The sequence below is a fragment of the Syngnathus scovelli genome, chromosome 12 (assembly GCF_024217435.2).
Source record: "Syngnathus scovelli strain Florida chromosome 12, RoL_Ssco_1.2, whole genome shotgun sequence".
In the NCBI taxonomy this organism is placed as follows: Eukaryota; Metazoa; Chordata; class Actinopteri; order Syngnathiformes; family Syngnathidae; genus Syngnathus; species Syngnathus scovelli.
This window is the reverse complement of record NC_090858.1, coordinates 3,468,173-3,485,857: the sequence shown is the minus strand read 5'-3', so window position 1 is coordinate 3,485,857 and position 17,685 is coordinate 3,468,173. Positions and strand designations below refer to the sequence as shown.

At 43.1% G+C, this 17,685-nt stretch overlaps 3 protein-coding genes across 8 annotated transcripts; 1 reads left to right on the top strand and 2 right to left on the bottom strand.

Moving 5' to 3' along the window:
* Positions 1 to 937: 937 nt before the first annotated feature.
* Positions 938 to 10,519, bottom strand: ccar1 (cell division cycle and apoptosis regulator 1). 6 transcript variants are annotated; one of them, XM_049736242.2, is made up of 26 exons: positions 10,383 to 10,519; positions 9,325 to 9,498; positions 9,018 to 9,199; positions 8,833 to 8,958; positions 8,649 to 8,681; positions 8,375 to 8,565; positions 8,173 to 8,299; positions 7,932 to 8,042; positions 7,641 to 7,830; positions 7,423 to 7,567; positions 7,178 to 7,333; positions 6,873 to 7,098; positions 6,683 to 6,796; positions 6,399 to 6,565; positions 5,546 to 5,756; positions 4,407 to 4,490; positions 3,886 to 4,074; positions 3,623 to 3,814; positions 3,276 to 3,509; positions 3,059 to 3,191; positions 2,766 to 2,848; positions 2,554 to 2,694; positions 2,350 to 2,470; positions 2,094 to 2,276; positions 1,808 to 2,013; positions 938 to 1,622 (listed from the first exon to the last, which is right to left on the bottom strand). In XM_049736242.2, the coding sequence occupies exons 2-26, from the start codon at positions 9,446 to 9,448 to the stop codon at positions 1,551 to 1,553; spliced, it is 3,741 nt and encodes a 1,246-aa protein (XP_049592199.1). In that variant the 5' UTR covers positions 9,449 to 9,498; positions 10,383 to 10,519; the 3' UTR covers positions 938 to 1,550. The 6 variants fall into 6 exon arrangements, with proteins under 6 accessions (XP_049592199.1, XP_049592200.1, XP_049592201.1 ...); XM_049736243.2 differs by having other exon boundaries at positions 2,554 to 2,691; XM_049736244.2 differs by having other exon boundaries at positions 7,178 to 7,330.
* A 149-nt stretch (positions 10,520 to 10,668) lies between these two features.
* zgc:110319 (uncharacterized protein LOC796111 homolog) lies at positions 10,669 to 12,825 on the bottom strand. The gene is made up of 8 exons (XM_049736268.2): positions 12,691 to 12,825; positions 12,263 to 12,339; positions 12,050 to 12,185; positions 11,892 to 11,958; positions 11,672 to 11,783; positions 11,541 to 11,604; positions 11,255 to 11,429; positions 10,669 to 11,177 (listed from the first exon to the last, which is right to left on the bottom strand). The coding sequence occupies exons 1-8, from the start codon at positions 12,756 to 12,758 to the stop codon at positions 11,109 to 11,111; spliced, it is 768 nt and encodes a 255-aa protein (XP_049592225.1). The 5' UTR covers positions 12,759 to 12,825; the 3' UTR covers positions 10,669 to 11,108.
* Positions 12,826 to 13,587: 762 nt separating this feature from the next.
* si:dkey-228d14.5 (uncharacterized protein LOC796266 homolog) lies at positions 13,588 to 17,678 on the top strand. The gene is made up of 7 exons (XM_049736269.2): positions 13,588 to 13,846; positions 14,437 to 14,484; positions 14,563 to 14,625; positions 14,694 to 14,761; positions 14,938 to 15,068; positions 15,703 to 15,880; positions 16,489 to 17,678. The coding sequence occupies exons 1-7, from the start codon at positions 13,782 to 13,784 to the stop codon at positions 16,674 to 16,676; spliced, it is 741 nt and encodes a 246-aa protein (XP_049592226.1). The 5' UTR covers positions 13,588 to 13,781; the 3' UTR covers positions 16,677 to 17,678.
* Positions 17,679 to 17,685: the final 7 nt, after the last annotated feature.

The following is a 17,685-nucleotide window of genomic DNA, read 5'->3' as shown; positions in this document are numbered from 1 at the left end:
GCACAAAGATGCTTCCTGTGCATTTTTTTTTTTTTTTGTATGGTGGTGGCGGTGGGAGGGGGAAAAAAAAAACAAGGAGTGTGCAGGCAACTACATTTAAACCAGTCTAAAGTATTGTAAGAGGGATTTAAATTTAAACATCTGCCTCGGTTTTTTGGTTCTGGGTTCAAAGCTCTGCTCCAGCCTTCTATGTTGAGTTTGCACACTCTCCCTGTTTTTTTTTAATGTATTTTCCGCTGGTATGATGGCTTCCTCCCACATTCCACAAACATATGTTAGCTTCTGTGAAGACCGTAAATTTTTCACTCATGTGAATTGAATTGACTTTTGGCCCTGTGATAGTCTCACAAGGCACCCTAATGAGGTTTTTTTTTAAATTATTGCATTATGAACTGCAGCTACAAGAATTTTAAAATCTTCTCAAAAGTAAGAAAATATTTCAATACAACAGTCAGACTCCGGAATAATTCACTTAAAATTCTCAATGGGACAATACCATTGACAGTTCCATTATAAATCCAAATGCATAAAACTTTGACAACTTTCCTTAAGGGGGATTTAAAAAAAAAAAAAGTAGTAACCTCTTAATCATAAAATGAGCAATAAGGAGGCAGGCACTCACAATTGGTGGCTCGCTGCAGCAGTGGAATTATTTCCAGTATCCAGGAGAGAGTTTGAAGGGCACATCATGCAGGGAATCGATCCCGCGGCCTTAAAGTCACGGGTCATATTTTTAACCACTTGATGGACCGTGTTGAATCCAACCTGTCAACAGATTTCCAAATGTGAAGATGCGTCAGATGCATAACTTGAGCTTTGCTTCCCTCTGCTGGTGAGAAGTGGCATTGCAACACAAACCAGAAATCAAAAATAACTTGAGCTTTGCTTCCCTCTGCTGGTGAGAAGTGGCATTGCGTCACAAACCAGAAATCAAAAATACAAAGAAAAAACAAACATGGGTGTTTATTCAACACGAATTCCAAGTGGATTGAGTCTTATTTACATGGCAAGACAAGCACGACCCTTGTGAAATTCAAAGCTATTGTCATTTAAATATAGTCCATTAGGAATTCTCTTGCACATAAATAGCGTCGGCAATGCCTATTACAAAAAAGAAAAAAAAACCTAAATCTCTCAATAGCACAACTATCACACAAACTGGCACAACAGATGGCAAAAAGAAATGTTAGAACGTGAGCTTATGACAACACAAGGTAGAAATAAAAATATGTACAGGAAGTAATTCTCAAATAAACTCACGTCGGGACTTGTGACAAGGTCCGAACAATTAAAATAGCTTTTGTGAATATTTACAAACCAATGAGTGTTTTAGGTCAGTTATTATGAGAGAAGAACATGTTCCCAACTTTGGGCCATGCAAAATGGAGGGAAAAAAAAAAAAGTTTGTATGTCAACAATCAAACAGATTTGTGGATTGAAAGTTTTTGGGGCTTTTCCTATCAGTTCCTCTGAGGTTTTATTCGTTTTGAGTTTTGCATGGCGGGCCGCTCGTCTACATCCCACAGGTTGCAGGTTCCCCCACAGCTCATTTATGAGGTGCTTTTTTCTTCAGCGCCATTTATTTGAAGAGGCACATTTCCCTCATCATTTCCATCTTGATCCTGGAGGGGGGGGGGGGGGGGGGGGGAGTACAAATACATTTATAGTATCCTTTCAACAAATTTCTAACATGCAGTTTTTCAAACCTTTAAATTTCATTGTACAATTTACCTTCAAATTCAATTTGCTCAAAATTCACCGTCACAAACTCGGCATGATGCGTTCAAGTACTTTCTACAAAACTTACTTTTCTCATGACCGCCGTCAGCCCTTTGACCGTGTCTGTCAGAGTCTTGCAGGTCTTTGTTAACTGCTCCTGGTAGATGCTCTTCAGCTCCTCGGCGTCCTTCAGCGTCTTCTCCGTTTGCCTGAGGGTGCTTTTCGTCTCATCCAGCTCCTTTGACAAGGACCTGTTCTCTTGTTCCAGTTGTGTTTTCACCTTGGTGTCTTCCTCTGGACATAAAGTGGAAAATTGACATTTAGCAGTTAGCATGCTAACATCCCGAGTAGAGGTCGGCTCAATCAATATTTACCCATCTTGGCGTCCTGCACCATGAGCTTGTTTTCAATCTCCTCTCGCGCCTTCTCGCTCTTCTCCAGCTTCTGCATCAGGCTGCCAATGTCTACCATGGCGCCGTTGTAAACGATCAGATTGCCCGACTCGCTGGTTTCGGACGGAGTGGACGATTTGGGAGCGGGAAGCAGCTCTCTGTTGCCTGATGTGAAGAAAAGACGTTTCATGTTTCATTCTATCTATATCCTGGAAGCGTCACGGCTTGGTTAGCTCACCTAAGAGAAGTTCCGTTTGTGCTTCAGTCGGGGAGGAATCAGGCTCGTCGTTCGGCTTGTCTGTGAGTTTGCGGTAATAACACGACTCTCTCACTACCGGCTTGTTCAGCAGTTTCTTGATCTGAAAGAGACAAAAGAGCCGTCAGAATAACACGCTTGAATGTTTGACGGGACTAAAGTGAGGATTTTTTTTTTGGGGCACACCTGAGCACGTGAAAGGTGCAACCCAAGCGTGTACAAGATTTCCTCCAAGTCTTTCTCCAGCAGGTAGCCCCAGTGACTTTGGTCAAAGTAAACAAACGCCATCAGGAGGTCCTTGTTGTACGTGACCATCTTCTTGTCCTGCTGGGAGAAAGAGAAAAAAAAAAAAAAAGTTTCTTCCAAGAGTTAAAAATAGCGCAAATGAAACAACCTACCTTGTCCTTTAAATTTTTGTCTTTGGGCGATTTACGATCATCCTTGCGATCTCTTCGCTCCCTCTCGTCGTCGTCGTCCTTGTCTGAGAGGCGGAAATTGAACGACGTTACATCTAACATATCGAATGTGACGTCCTGATTTTAAAGACTTGAACAGAAAAAGCCTCAGAGATTGTGGAAAAGGGTATCCATCACAGCTTCAGAGTGGTGCATGATTTCTCATCATTGGCCACGATTTTAGTCAACAAGATATTCAAATAATGACGTGAACAAAAAAAAAAAAAGGGCATTACCGTCATCGTCCTCATCATCATCTGCGTCTTCGGCCTCCATTGGGTCGTACTCGTCCGCGTTGGCCGGACTGCCGTCGTCTTCGTTCTCGTCCTCATCACGCGACTCCTCCTTCTTCACAACCTTGTCGTCGCCCTGCTCGTGTACGCAAATCAAAAGCGTGTCGTGAAAATAAAATAAAACGGCCTGGTAAAAGTGCCGGCGTCGCGCGTGACTCACCTTCCTCCTCTCTGCCTCGTCGTCCTCTCTCGATTTCTTCGCCGCTGGCTCGTCACCGTCGTCGTCTTTCTCCTTCTTCATTTCCCGTTTTTCGGGCTCTTTCTTCTCAGCTTCTTTTTTGACCTTCTTCTCCTTCTTTTCATCCTTGGCCGGAATAGCGGCGAGCGCTTTGTATATGCGGTACCCGAAATCTCTCTGCAGCATCTCGTTGAAGAGCTCGGCGAAGAGGGAAACCTGGAGGATGAGATTTCCGCCGACTCAATCACGCCCCTCCCTTCATTTCAACATGGCACCGAAGCGATACTTTTATATCAAACGGCTTGCGGAGGTTGCCTTCCGATTCTCACCTCAAATGACGTCTCCTTGTTGTCCTCCAGCCTGTAGTCCAACAGCACACTGAGGGACATCACACTGCAGTCAAACTTGCCGTTCTTGGCGGCCCAGTTGGGGTGAACGAGGATGGTGGGCTCATCGGGGAGGATGTAGCGCCGTTCCCGGCGCTGGCGCTCCAGCTCCTCTAGCCTCTTCCTCTCCTCCTCCTGGCAGATGAGACAGTGTTACATCATCTTCAACATCTTCAGTACGGTTAGCGACGGAACGCCTCGCGCACCTCTTTGTCCTCCTCGGTCCGGCACGGCTCTTCTTCCTCGGGTGGTTTGATTTCGGGCTTCTCGGGTTCCTTGGACTCTTCCAGCTGCTCCTCCACTTTCAGCTGCTTGGTGAGTCGGGCGATCAGCTGCGACTTTAAGCCCTTGGAGCTCAGAGCGCGACAGTCAAGCTCCTTGCGGAGGTCGTTCACCTGCGGGGAACATCCGGGAAATTGAAGTCGTGCGTTACATACGTTGTAAAACAAAAATAACGAGAAGTAATGTACCAATCCGCCGTTCGCAGCAGTCCCAAAACAAGATTGCTGAATAAGGTGGAACTGGGTTTGAATATAGCAAAGCTCAAATTGAGTCAGACCATGGTCCAAGATGGAGGTCTGACACAGAGTGTAGCTTGCAATGAAAAGCTGTTCCACCACAATGCATTTTTGTGTTCTGGAAAACCTCACGGGGATTTTAAAACCCCAATAGACACAAAAATAAACTAAATAGGCCAGTATTTAAAATGAAAGACGCCAAATGTTACCTTCATTGATTTCGGATCAAGTTTGGTCCAGTGAGTAGGGATGCAGACGTCCTTGGATTCGTTACTCTCCTTGTCCTCCTCCTCCTTGAGAGAAAGTTACAGAGTCAGAGAAAGACAGAGAGTGAGGGAAAAAGATCAGAGACAGGACAAAGTCAGCGCATCGCTCCTGAACCTTGTAAGTCGATCCGTGCAAGATCACAAATGCCCCGCCCCTCCCAAAAATAAAATAAAAATTCTTGTCTGGTTCTAGTGAGCTCGACTGTGCTTTAAATCCAGTGCTACTGAGGAGTACACAAGGAAGCTCTCTAGCTCTTTAACAACCAGCTGCCAATCAATCAATCTGTGGAACACAAAAAAGGTATAAAAAAAAAATAAAAATAAAAAAAAATCAATGAGGTGTACCATCGGGAGATCTGGTCTCCGAACGGAGGGTGAGGGTGGCCCTGACAACTACCGCCAATTATGGGGTAAGGTTTAAATGAGATGCCAAACTCTACAGGTAGTCCAAATGAAAAATATCAAAGCCACCAAGAGGAACAGACAAGGAACAGTCGAGTTGTTTCCCAATCAAAATTGGTGTGAGGAAATCATATGAAAATAAGACATTTCTACAACAAACACGCTTTCGGCATGCAACTGACTCCACAGATTCCAGCAGTAATCCACTTCCGCATGCCAGCATTTAAAAAAATTAAATTGGTTGAAATCATCTCAGAATAAGAGGCCATTTTTCTTTTTTTTTTAACAAAGATCAGAAACAAATGAAAAGGATTAGACCCAGATTAGCAGCACGAAAGACAAACTGGAAGCTGTTTTACCAGTTGCAGAGGGGAGCGAGCGTACACAAACACAAGCTAGTCTCACTGCTTCCACTGTGTGTGTCTGCTGGATGTGGGGAGGGGAGGGGGTGAGGAGTGCTGATGGCGGCATGGAGGAGAAGACGAGGGAGGGGGGAGGTGGCAGGGGGGGGAAACAGAGGACGCCTAGGTGAGGTTGGCTGGAGTGATAAACTCCGTATACATGTGTTTTGCGTGTAGCCTGAGGTGTGTGTCTTATTATTATGATTTTTTTTTTTTGTAATTCCTGTGCCTTCCTGTGAGAAGCGGAAATGAGAAGAGAAGGGATTAGCGGTTCAGTGCCTGTTCTCCATCCGCCTCCTTTCGCTCGGCCGACAGCTTCTCAGCCAGCTGCTCCCGGAGTCGCCGCGACAGCGCCTCCCACTCTGAGCGGGTAGGAAGACAATGCCAAACATCCGGAAGAAACAAAACCACTGTCTCCACATGAGCGGGGACCGTCCGCCCCTTGTGGGTCTCCTCCGGCCGGTGATAGCGAATCTCTGCAAAACGATACCTGTCGCAAAGGAAGAGGGTGCATTGGAAAGAAACATTGTGGTCAGGGCAAAGCACAACAGGCAAGCCTGGCTAGGGCAAACCTTTTTTTTTTTTTAGCTACCCCTGCCTGACTTCCTTCACCTCCCTTACACCCGCCCCTCCCTCACACAAAACACACAAAAGGGGGGCCGGCCGGGTCTGCTGCTTTCCGACGGTCGTCACGGTGACGGGAACCGGTTTGAGAAGGTTGACAAACATGACCAATCGCTATATAGTCCCCCCCCCCAGCCCTCCCCCACCACATTTGAATGTGCAAACAAGAAAAGAATATGAAAACCAGTTCAATAAATGGGTCATATTTAAACAGAGAGAAAAGAAGAAGACAAGAATGAAACAAAAGTGACGACGGCGGTGTCATCTGGTCCAAGCTTCTGCTTCCAGCCACAGTCCCGTGTGCTTGGCTTGTCAGCACGGTGAAATGTGTGTGTCAATTCAGAGAGTGTGACAGAAAGAGAGAGCCAAGATGACAACACACCAAGGGCAAAAACAATCAGAGGAACAAATCGTGGCGACTCATTAACACCACAAAGCGTATTCGATGGGAGCGTTTGTGAGTTGCGCAATTCAAGACAAAATGACGAAATGGAAGGAGGGCTCTTACCACTGAGTGCACAGACTAAGATCTATGCCTGTGAGTGCCTTGCAACAGCGTATAGCTGTCTTTATGAGGACCGAGGGATCCTTCTCTGGCTCGGCTCCGTCCAAAGAGGGAGACCAGTGGCCACCGATGGCCATGGCCTCGTCTTTGCCTCTCATTCCCACTAAAAACTGAAGGTGGGAAACAGTAGACAGAGCCAGGGCATAGATTTAGACAATTTTCCCCCCAAATCTTTTTTTTTTTTAATTCATCAATTCAGCCCTACTCCAAAAGAATTCAACGGGTACCTTGATGAGTCTTGCGGGATGCTGGAATGAGTCTCTGACCTCCTGGGAATCTTCTGCTAGGGCACATGACTTGTGATATAACTCCTCTAAACTGGGGTTAGCTAGCAGCATCACCTAGTGAGGGGGAAATTTTTTTTTTTATATAATTTCCAGCATGAGTTTATCTCTTCTAGAAGGTGATGAATCCTACCTTCGAGCTGTACGTGTGGTTGGCGTCAGGAGGATCCAGCACGGCTGTGTTCTTGACAAAAGGATCCACTTCCTTGTGTAATATGTGGAAGTTGCACGCGTTGCTGAACTGAAAGGGTCGCGTCAGGGGGAAGCCGTCCACCCAGGTGAAAGCTGCGCCAAAAAAGTCGCTGGGAATATACAGACTCTGGTAGCGCCGCCTCAGCTCCATCATATCACAGCTGGTACTGGAATACGAGAAAGGAGGCACACGTTACATCTTCGGCGCTAATGCTAAGTTCTTTCCTGTGATCCGGTGCGACTCACGTGTCCAAACTGAACTTTGAGAACTGAACGGTGTAGCGAGGGACCACCCTGCGAGGACGTCGCGGCGAGCGCTCTCGTCTCGGGGAACGCTCGCGGGAGCGTTTGCGTACCGGCGAGCGCTCTCTCGAACGCCTGCGCTCCCGCTCTCTGTCTCTGCTAAAGAAATGAGAGGATGAGACATTCACACAGGCGATACCATTTAATAGTCTTTTCAAAAATGTGCCAAACAGGTGCTAGGCAATGACCTGCGATCCTCTTTACTACGGAGGATGAGCTCAGGAGGGCGATCGTTGCGAGGAGCGAAACGAGGGGGCGGCTCAATCCGTCTCACGGGCTGCGGCTGTTGCATGAGTCTCACTGGGGGCTGAAGGAGACCCCCTGGAAAGACATCTAGAGAACAATGTCATACTGGCTTGGACACTTTTTATTATTTTTAATCTATATTCCGCTGGATTTTATTTACCTTTGGGAGGCGGCTGCGGCAGCAGCGGCTGAGGCGGGTTTTGGAGGAGGGGGCCGAGCGAGGCGGCCGACAGCTGAGCCTGAAGCAAGGAAGGAGCAGCGGCCGGCGGCGGAACGCTGAACGTGGTTGGGGGAGGTAGCGACTGAAGGATGGGGGGAGCCTTCATCATATTGGGAGGCGGAGGATGGCTCTGGGGGGGGGGGGGGGGGGGGGGGGGGGGGATTGTCATTTGATAAAAACTACGAAACTCTCCAGTCTAGAACAAGCTGCATCATGAAATGACGTGGTTACATTTTGTCTGCCGTCCACTGCGGGGTGCATATCAGAGTAGCGCAGCTGTAACCCCGGCTCATTGTAAAGGTTGCCCAGCTGTGGGGAAGCTTGAGGTAAAGGCTGCTGCTGCTGGGGAAGGATTGACAACACAACAGTCAAGCAGCAGCACAAAAAGTAAAAAAAAGCCTCAACGTGTAAAGCATTGCAGGGTTCAACTCCCAAAAGGCGTCTTTAGACTTTAACAATCTTCAACTCTCACCGACTGATTTGCCAGCTGAGGTAAAGTCTGGATCCGCTGGGCATTCCACTTGAACGGCAAGTTGGCGTTGTACACGGCCTCTACCAGCACCCTGTCGCCCACTTGCGGCGTCTTGCCTTTTACAGCGCTGGAAGAAGGCAAGCCGCGATGGAAATTAGGCTCATTCAAACCCGTTAGCGACACTTCATGAGCTCTCGTGAACCTCAGCTGAAAGAAAACATCTTCGTCCACGAATCCGAACGTGTCGTGCAGCTTGTTGACGACGCCGGTGAAGACGCGCTGCTTCTGCGGCTGCTGCTGATGGCTGGAACGCGGCGTCGGGTACGACACGGTGATCTGGGCCGTCTGCTGGGGATTGGACAGACTCAAGCTGGTGGGCAAAGCCACTGGCGGCTAAAGGAGAAGCATTCGGATATTTCCTGTCAGTACTACCATAAAGCAGATTCCCTTTAGACATTCAGATTATTGCATGTTACCTGTGATAGCAGTGCCGGTTGAGGCTGTGGAAGCTGGGACAAGAGCACAAAAAAATGGAGTTAGCATAGCTACAGTTCTAACAATAGTGGATGAGGAGTGCTTTGTATTACAGTCCTCGAGTTGAAGCAGTTGGGAGCACCATTGTACTTGTTCATAAAATGGTCCTTTCAGTGTGACACAAACCTGATGAGGCACACTATACAATTGTTGCTGCGGGGGCTGTTGTGGGGGAGGCTGCTGCTGTTGCTGCTGCTGTTGTTGCTGCTGCTGTTGTTGCTGATACTGCTGGAGGGCTGAATTGATCTGCGACTACAGACACAGCTGATAAGACCCGAGTTTGATACACGTCCGCTATCTGTGAGACCGACCTGCTGCAGTGCGGCGGCAGCAGCGGCCGCGGCAGCCTGCTGCTGCAAGGCAGCCGTTTGCTGGGACAACTGATAGTTGGCAGCAGATTGATTGCCCAGAGAGGCGGCGGCAGCCAAGGCCGACTGCTGGGAGTAGACGGCAGGAGAGGCGCCCAGGAGGGAAGGCTGCTGCACGCCGAGAGCTGCGAGACGAATAAAAAAATAATTAATGGGGCTATTCCGGTGGAGCCAAAGCAGTAAAACAAATGGCGAAAAAGAATTCAGACTGTTCAATGGCCTATAAATAAATAAATATTGAGTTACTCACAGTGCAAATTGATGTCAAGAGACTGAGCATGAGCCGCGTGGGCCGTGTGGCCCGGCTGGGACACGGCTGTGGTGGCAAACTGAGTCGCCCAGGGCGGATTTTTCTGTCCCCCGAACTGGGCCATGACTCACTCAGATGAAAGCTCGTCTCCACTCGCCAGCTTGTAACTTATACCTTAAAAAAATAAGAGGGTAAAAATGCAATTAATGAAAAGCAGCGACTGATTGAAAAGTAAAGGTTAACTAACTACCCACCGCCCTGTTTAGTTTTAGTCAAAGCACGAATTGCTTGCTATAACTGAGCTGCACACTTTCAGGCAGAAAGCAAACAACGAGCAAACAACGTGAGCACGTGGTTCAAGGGCAACTTCCCAATTTGCGTGCGACACAATCACCCACCTTTAATTTGACAGAAACGTAAAAAGAATTCAACGTAAATCACTAAACACAGGCTTTGAAACGCTACGTTATAACATTCGTTCCTTCAGCTAAAAGACTATTAGCGGACAATGAGGATTAATTTCCCAGAAATTTGCTAATAGGTTAGCAACTCTCCATATTTCGCTTGCTATTAATATGAGCTTTTATTTAAATCGCAACTGCTGACACGGCAAATCCCTAAAGCTATCCGGGCTACACTTAGCCACTTTTAAATGGCAGTCGACTATCATGCACTGTAGCAAATAAACGGTGGCATTAAAACAGAACCGCATTCGTGCATTTAAATCATCCATGACTAAAGTGTGTTTTGTCCTAGATATATTTGAAGTTCAGAAGCGCTTTTATTTAGACAACACGCGGACCGCGAGGGAGAAATTAGCATTAGCGTTAGCATCGTGGCCAGAGTAGCCTCGTGCGGGATTTGTTATGGAGGCCTCGACTTCAGTTTTGCTGACACTAGCAGCTGACTATTTATCACAAGTGTTCAGCACAAGCAACATGCTCGCGGTAAAAGGCCTACTAATAAACAAGCAATTTCGACATCGAGGGAGTAATAACAAGCTCAAATAGTGAGGTTATGTTTGTTTTTTTCACGCGTATTCTCGCAGCTTGACTTACCGCTAACCAATGCGCCCGGCCGTCGGAGTGGAGACGGGAACTGCGCATGCGCGCAAGGAAAAGCATTTTATTTTTTGTTTGTTTAATTTATGAATAGCACTATAATGTTGTACTTTAAAATAAACATGGAGAAATTACACAATTAAATATAAATAAAAACAGTTGTCGGCACACTTTAGATCAGGGGAAAGTCCTTCTGCCGCTGCCCATCTTGGCCACCTGAGGGCAGTAGAGCCTGGGTTACAGTAAAAAAAGTATTACAATGAATATAATTTGAGTCAGTATCCAGTATTTGTGAATTTTATTGTGATGCAGTGGATACGACATATTACAATACAGTTAAATGTGTTCTTTTTCGTTTGAACACTCCTACTTCCACTTGTTTAATAATAATTTCCAAATAGATAATCTGTTTCATATATAAAGCAGGAATCACATCATCTTCTTTCTGAATTACACTAACGTGAAAAACCTTTCAAAAATACAGTATTTCAAACAGAGAAAATAAATACAAACAGACATTTGCAGCCGTCACAGACACAAGTTCACAAAATGTACCATTTTGCGTGGTTGCAATATGCAAAAAAAAAGTGTTTTCACAGCTTCTTTAGCTTGACATTTCTGTGAAGGTGAAAACGATTATTTTAACTAGCAGGCACAGCAACTTAGTTTCTCACCTACTTTTTTTTGGTATGCAGAGTTCATCAATTAATTTGTCAATTAACTTTACTCTTGTAATTTGCGTTCCAGGTCTGAGAAGACCTTTGCGTTGATTTCGTCCACTTCATCTTCCACCTGCATTGGAATAAAAGATCCGCACATAATGAACAAATAGCATAACCCAACGAGAAACAGATTGAACCAATCGTCACCTGCTCTACTGCCTTTACTTCGGGAATGTAGAACTGCATCATGTTCTGAATGCCGTTCTTGAGGGTCACTGTGGAGCTGGGGCACCCCGTGCAGGAACCCACCAGCTTCAGATGGACAACGCCATCCACAAAGCCCTTGAAGATCACGTCACCGCCGTCCTCTTGCACTGTCGGTCTGCGTGGATGAGAAGAGAAACGCAGAAATATTAGTCCTTAGAGCAACTTAGGAGTCAATGTACCAGCATACATTTATCATAAATACAATTTCCTCATCTGAGCTCATTACCTGATTCTGGTGTCAAGAAGCTCCTTAATCATCAACACCACCTCATCATCATCTTCAGAGACACCTACAAAGTCCAAATATAAATCAGCTCCATAGCAAGCTCCTCAGCTAATCACTTCTTCTATACTTACTACTTTCTGGATGGACATCTCCCGTTGTGATGGGGTCGCCACTCTCAAAGAATTTGGCCATGGTCTCCAAAGCATTGCGCTTGATGTCTGTCCACTCCAAGTCCTCGTCTACCTGTTGAGAACAGCGAAGGGTTATTGATGTTGTCTATAAATTAATGCACACCATAATTGATTAATTAAATACAATCAATGTTTGTCCATTGATGTAACTGATCTTTACTTTAGTGACGGTGATGAAATCTGGCCCAAAGAAGACACTTTTCACTCCTTCGATTTCAAAGAGCTCTCTGGAAACGACATGGATGTTGTTGTCATGTTATTGTTTGCTCGATCGAACACGATCAATTCGGAAAAGGCACAACGATACATAATCCAAACCTGGCTAAAGATGAACACTGCGTTGAGCTCTGAGAGGGAAAATCCAGTGTCCCGCTTCCTAAAACTGGCTTATCTGGGAGGAACTTCATGCTTCTCGGGTTTGGGGTGTCTTGAGTCTGGATGGAAACCTGTCGTACTGGGGGAAGGAAAAAAAAAAAATCTTAAAGTGAGGAAAATGTTCGCCAGTAGTCAAGAGACTCAACAAATTCTCACTTTGGACGTGTGTGATTTCAGAAGGGGGTGTCCTGCGAAAGTGGGTGTGGTAAAGAATTCTAGTCCTTTCTGGAAACCTTCAAGTAAATGACCAATACTCATTAATACTAAGAAACACGATGAATTGGTCTTGTTTGTTTTGCTATGCATTGCTAGCAGTTAGCTTTCGTATGAGATTTCAATTTGATCGGCGAAAATGCAATTGAAACTTAACGTTATTAGCAATAAACTCTAAAAAGACACGGGGGTTATTATCGATCATTATCGAAACAAAATGAAAGCGATCACAATCACAAATGCTATTCCATTGCAGTTCGCTAATGAGTTAGCTATACTCGTTACTGACACGTTTAAGTTGACACATTTATCAGACCAGGCTCATAAAATGCTTATAAAATAGTACAATTTGATGGCATTAAAGTTCAAACCGAATAAAAGGGGTATTTCTCGCCGTCCGTAACAATGGGTACAGTGCCCATCTCGCGTGCGCCGCCATTTTAATTGTTTTGAAAGACGAGGATGGTGACGTCAGCTGTCATCCCAATGACCTATACCTTCGACAGATTCGTGCATTTATTAAAATAAAATATGTCATAAATTTCAAGATTCATCGTGAATACAAATGTTGAAAGCGAGCGTATGTATTTATCTATTAAAATAGTATACATATATATTTTTTTAAAGTTAACACGGTTCAGATAATGAATGGTTGGATTATATTTCTATTTATATTATTTATCTATTTGTGTTTTAAGAGTGGCCTATATGCTTGGAAGTGTATTTATGTAATATTAAGTATTTATCATATCAAAAATGTCTTTACACAATACAGTCTTACGTTTTGATTGGCTTTAGGTCTGGACAAGAAAATAGTTTGCTGATCTACTGAGTTACAAAAAAAATTGTTTAAAGGAAATGTTCATTCGAAATAATGTCATATTTTTATTGTTTAACAAACCCCATTTAATAAATTCCTTGCTTCAAGTCCCTAAGATTAAACTGCAAAAAAAGAAATCGCCTTTTTTTAAAAAAATTACAAAATTGCTCCACAAATAAAGATTACCAGAACTGCTCCGCAAAGGAAAATAAGGAAAGTTAACTGTTATAATGTTTCATAATCAATAAAACAACTGTCCTGGATACCAAAAGATAACATTTAAAAAAAAAAAAAAATCAACAAATATCCAATATCCTGTCGCCTGGATCTCTTTTTAACAGCACGAGCACCTATAATTACTGATATAAATAAAAATAACTATCGTAACCACAAAGTAACAATGTGTCATTCCTCAAGAACAAACAGGAATCCCAGGTCCTACATCACGTTTGTTCTGTCACTCGACGAGTTGCGGCTGGCAGTCGGACAGATAGGGAGGAGAAGAACACGCAGTGAGAGTGAGAGTGTGAACGAGAACGAACAGTAAAATCTCAGCTTTGATAAGAAGCATGTAGGTAGAAATAAAGTCAGCAGTAGGAACACCGAAAAGATTCATTTTTTTTGTTCTTCCATTTCCAAGACATGTGGCTCTGGATTTTCTTTCCTTTGGCTCTCTCACTAACTTCCTTCGTCGGAACTTGGGCTGTGTAAGTATACGCTTGAAATGTTTGCTTTCGTATATTTGTTGTTTCAAATTGCAAATATCAACAGTCACACTACTTTTAAATAATTTTATAAGTGCAAATCATTTTCTTACAAAAATTGAAAGATTTTAATTTGGCCTGTTTTTTTTTTTTTTTAAATTCGCTTCATTTGGTGTTATTTATTAATCTGGATAAATCTGTCATTTCAGTGTCTATTTTATTTAGTGATGGGTGGGTACCTTATTTCAAGGTGCCCATAAGAATAAGGTTTTTACGGGGAAGTACTCGTACTGGTATCGGTCTGAAAAAAAAGTGGTATCAACCATCTCTAATTTTATTGGTATTAAATTCTTTTTTTTAACGTAATGTATATGTATTGTATTTTTCCTGTATACTTGCCTGATTTTATTTTATTAATCTTATTTTATTTGATTTGTTTGCTTAATACCTTTTTCATTTTAATTCAACAATCACTTATCATCATAAATTCAACCTTTTTTTTAATAAATTGTATCTATATTTTCTATTGCATTTTTGTTAACCTTTTTTTTTCAGGTTATTTAATTTGATCTGGTGTGTCCTCCACTTTTCAGATATGGCTTAGCCTACTCCAATCAACATGTGTGCTCGCTCACCGACTGGTACGTTTGACGTCACTGTTGCCAACAGGAGTGAGGTAATTAATTACAAAAATAATTTATTGGAATGTTATCTCTCAGGTGGGGGGAGAACTTCTGCACAGCTAATCACACCACCAACTGCTGTAAGGTTCCCACCATAAGGTAATTCAAACTGTTATTATAACAGAACTGAATATGAATTTATATTAACTCAAAAATAAAATGTGCAGCACAAGTGGGACCTACGCCCCGGAGAATTCACTTTTCACAGCGGTCATCAACGCTGGCTCCTTCCTGTGTAAGTTCTTGATGTATTCAGAAAAGTACATCCGGAAAAAAGTACTCCACATTTTATGTTATATCAACAGTCTGAAGAAAACCAACCAACAAAATGTCATTATGAGAGGTCGTGTGAGGATTTTTTAAAACCCTAACCTTAAAAACACGTGTTGATATGACCATGTTCTTTTGTAGTTTTCTTCTTCTGCATATTCCACCATGCCCACATCATGGAGAAAAATGCTAGCCATGCCACCATGAGCAGGTTTGCTCTGGCCTTTGGCGTGGTGGCCTCCATGGGATCATTCGCTGCCGGGAACTGCAATGTAAGTTCTAGAGTATACTTAGCTAGCTAGAAAAAGAAACTCTAAATACGTTGTTCCTGAACTATGCACCCAGGCTTGTTTTGTGGGGCAAAAAAAATAATCAAAGTGGACAATCAGGAAATACAAACATTTTAAAACAACATTTTCAAGGTAGCAGGGTGTTGACAATGTGCCTTACTATTCCAAATTACTCCCATCATATTTATTTCATGACTATGATGTCATATTGCCCAACAATGTGCTTGTGAACATAATGGTTATTCATGCCATGTTTAGTAAAGTATACTGTTATATGATACCCAGATTTATCAGAATATTCAAACTAATTACATATTAACAGGGAAGTAATAAACTATGCAATCTTTTTATGTGGTTAGGCAAATTACTTATTTATTTTCAAAAATAATTTAAAATGTACACCGATTAAATAAATGTGATGGAGAATGTCTAAAAAAAACATCCAGGGGCTTACGAAGTGGCATCATATTGTAGTTATGAAGATCCTGTGCTAATATAGTGTTTGTATAACAATGTAATAACACAGTAATAAGCCCCATGTGTGTTTTTACAGCAAGTTACCGCTTTTATTAACTTTTCAACACAATTGTTTTTTCTACCCGCCTTCCTCCTTCAGCCTGGGTACCTGACGCTACTGCACCATGCAGGGGCTGGACTAAGCTTCTTGTGCATCTGCTGCTACATGTTCCTACTGACCGCACTGACCAATAGATGCCTGCTGACGGGATACGAGAATGTCCTCTACCCGCTACGCGTCGTGTCCACGCTGCAACAGACCATCCTCACTATTTGCTGTATCCTTTTTTTAAACAGTTTGTAGTATTTTTTTTTTAAGTGTACTGGGAGGGCTCCCTCTAGTGGTATGCAAAAGTATTACTGAATTGGATGTTCAAATTGCGAATATTTTAATATGAAATAGACTTTTTAGGGCCTGTCTTATAACGCGGATATAGTTTTATGAAGTTTCTACGTAGAGAGGTAAACATTTTAGTAGTTGGAGCAAAATGTTGGGAAGCACTCACTGGAACAGGATGTGTGAGGACTGACCAAGTCAGATCTGAGATAGCTTCATCCTATTGACAAAGTGGGCCTGGCTACAACCATTTAACTGTGCTCTCTTTAAAATGCGGCATAATTGTTTGACAAACCCAATGTGACCGTGAGAACTGAAAATATAGTTTAAATTTTGTAGGATTATGTTTTTGTAGAATGAAGAAAATAAGACATTTATATTTTATTTATTTTTCTATAACATTTTACATTCTTGTAACATTCTTTTTAAAATACGAAGAAACCAATTTTTTTTTTAAAATAGATTATTTTTTTAATACATTTGGCAATATTTTATTTTCCCTTGAATTCCAAGCCTAAATCTTATAAACCCTTAACCCCCCCCCCCCAGATGCTTTTTGCTTTGCCCACCACGACTACCACTACGTACACCTGTCTGCAGTTTTCGAGTGGATCGTCAGTGCTAACTTGGAGCTGTTTGAGCTCAGCTTCATGGTGGAATTCAGTTTCTTCTCCTCCTACATGCTGTCCAATCTCTACAGCCAACGCGAGGAGGAGAGGCCCTTTATAATGGCCTGACATACACTTAAGGCTACCCGGGAACAGCCGGAGAACAGGTTACCAGGACGATAAATATTTGAAGACTTAAGAATGACTGACTGTAGATGTTCAGATTTATCAATGTCGTATCTTATACTGTGAATATGTCTCATGTTACGTTTATGCCTTTAATACCTTGGCTGCCTACAGAGAAAAAAAACCTGTTGAGTCAAATTCCTGTTGAGTTAGATTGCTAAAATGTTTCAAAGGTGGATGTCATCACCTAAATCCCTCATCAAGGAGTGGCCGACAACGAGGGATGACATTCATGTACTGAAAGCAAACACCTTTTGTTTTAAATCCTTATGACGTGACAGCGGTGCCTTGGGAGTGACCGACGATGCTTTGTTTTTCAAGAGTAACGTCGATTGAGCGATTATTTAGTAACATGCAAAAATTCCAATGTGCCTTGTCTTGTGAGCAAAAATCTCCAACACAATCACCGTTACTAGTCTCCGTCATGTCTCCACTAGATGAAGTATGTCATTGAGCTAAAGTGAATTATTTTTTTCTATTATGTTTTACTTTGTAAAATCTTACAGGGCATTATTTACATCACGACATTTCCATTCATTTCAATTAGCAGTGACGCTGAGATATGTGATAGTTTCCGAATGAATTCAACTCTTATCTCAAGGCACCGCTGTAAAAACCAGGACTGTTGCGCAAACGCTGAAACTAATTTGCATGAAACTAATTTGCATGTCACTTTCACTCTGCCTGCTTTTTGGTTTTGAAATAAAAACTGGTTTTCCTAGTTCTATGACAATGATGGCATTTCAGACTGAGTTGTCTACTCGAAATTTGCTCTGAATCTTCCACCTGTATGAAAACACTATTTACAGAACTGTGACTAAAGACGGAGGAGAAAAATTGTCTGTGCGGAACGGTTTAAGACCTCCAATGTTATCTGTGAGAAGTAGATTGGGTGAAAGCAATTTTCAAGACAGCTCAGACTGAATAAAAAATTGTCAAAATGAACTTTTGA

Bases quoted from the DNA above. Each gene is read 5' to 3' on its own strand.
- ccar1 (XM_049736242.2), bottom strand. From the start codon at position 9,448: ATGGCCCAGTTCGGGGGACAGAAAAATCCGCCCTGGGCGACTCAGTTT. The intron at 8,682-8,832 runs GTTTGTGTCACA...CTCTTGTCCCAG, and splicing joins TGTATAGTGTGCCTCATCAG to CTTCCACAGCCTCAACCGGC. The intron at 8,043-8,172 runs GTGAGAGTTGAA...ATCCTTCCCCAG, and splicing joins CTCAGCTGGCAAATCAGTCG to CAGCAGCAGCCTTTACCTCA.
- zgc:110319 (XM_049736268.2), bottom strand. From the start codon at position 12,758: ATGGCGGCGCACGCGAGATGGGCACTGTACCCATTGTTACGGACGGCG. The intron at 12,186-12,262 runs GTGAGAATTTGT...TCCTTCCCCCAG, and splicing joins TGAAATCACACACGTCCAAA to TACGACAGGTTTCCATCCAG. The intron at 11,430-11,540 runs GTAATGAGCTCA...TCATCCACGCAG, and splicing joins CTTCTTGACACCAGAATCAG to ACCGACAGTGCAAGAGGACG.
- si:dkey-228d14.5 (XM_049736269.2), top strand. From the start codon at position 13,782: ATGTGGCTCTGGATTTTCTTTCCTTTGGCTCTCTCACTAACTTCCTTC. The intron at 13,847-14,436 runs GTAAGTATACGC...TCCACTTTTCAG, and splicing joins TTCGTCGGAACTTGGGCTGT to ATATGGCTTAGCCTACTCCA. The intron at 14,762-14,937 runs GTAAGTTCTTGA...GTTCTTTTGTAG, and splicing joins CAACGCTGGCTCCTTCCTGT to TTTTCTTCTTCTGCATATTC.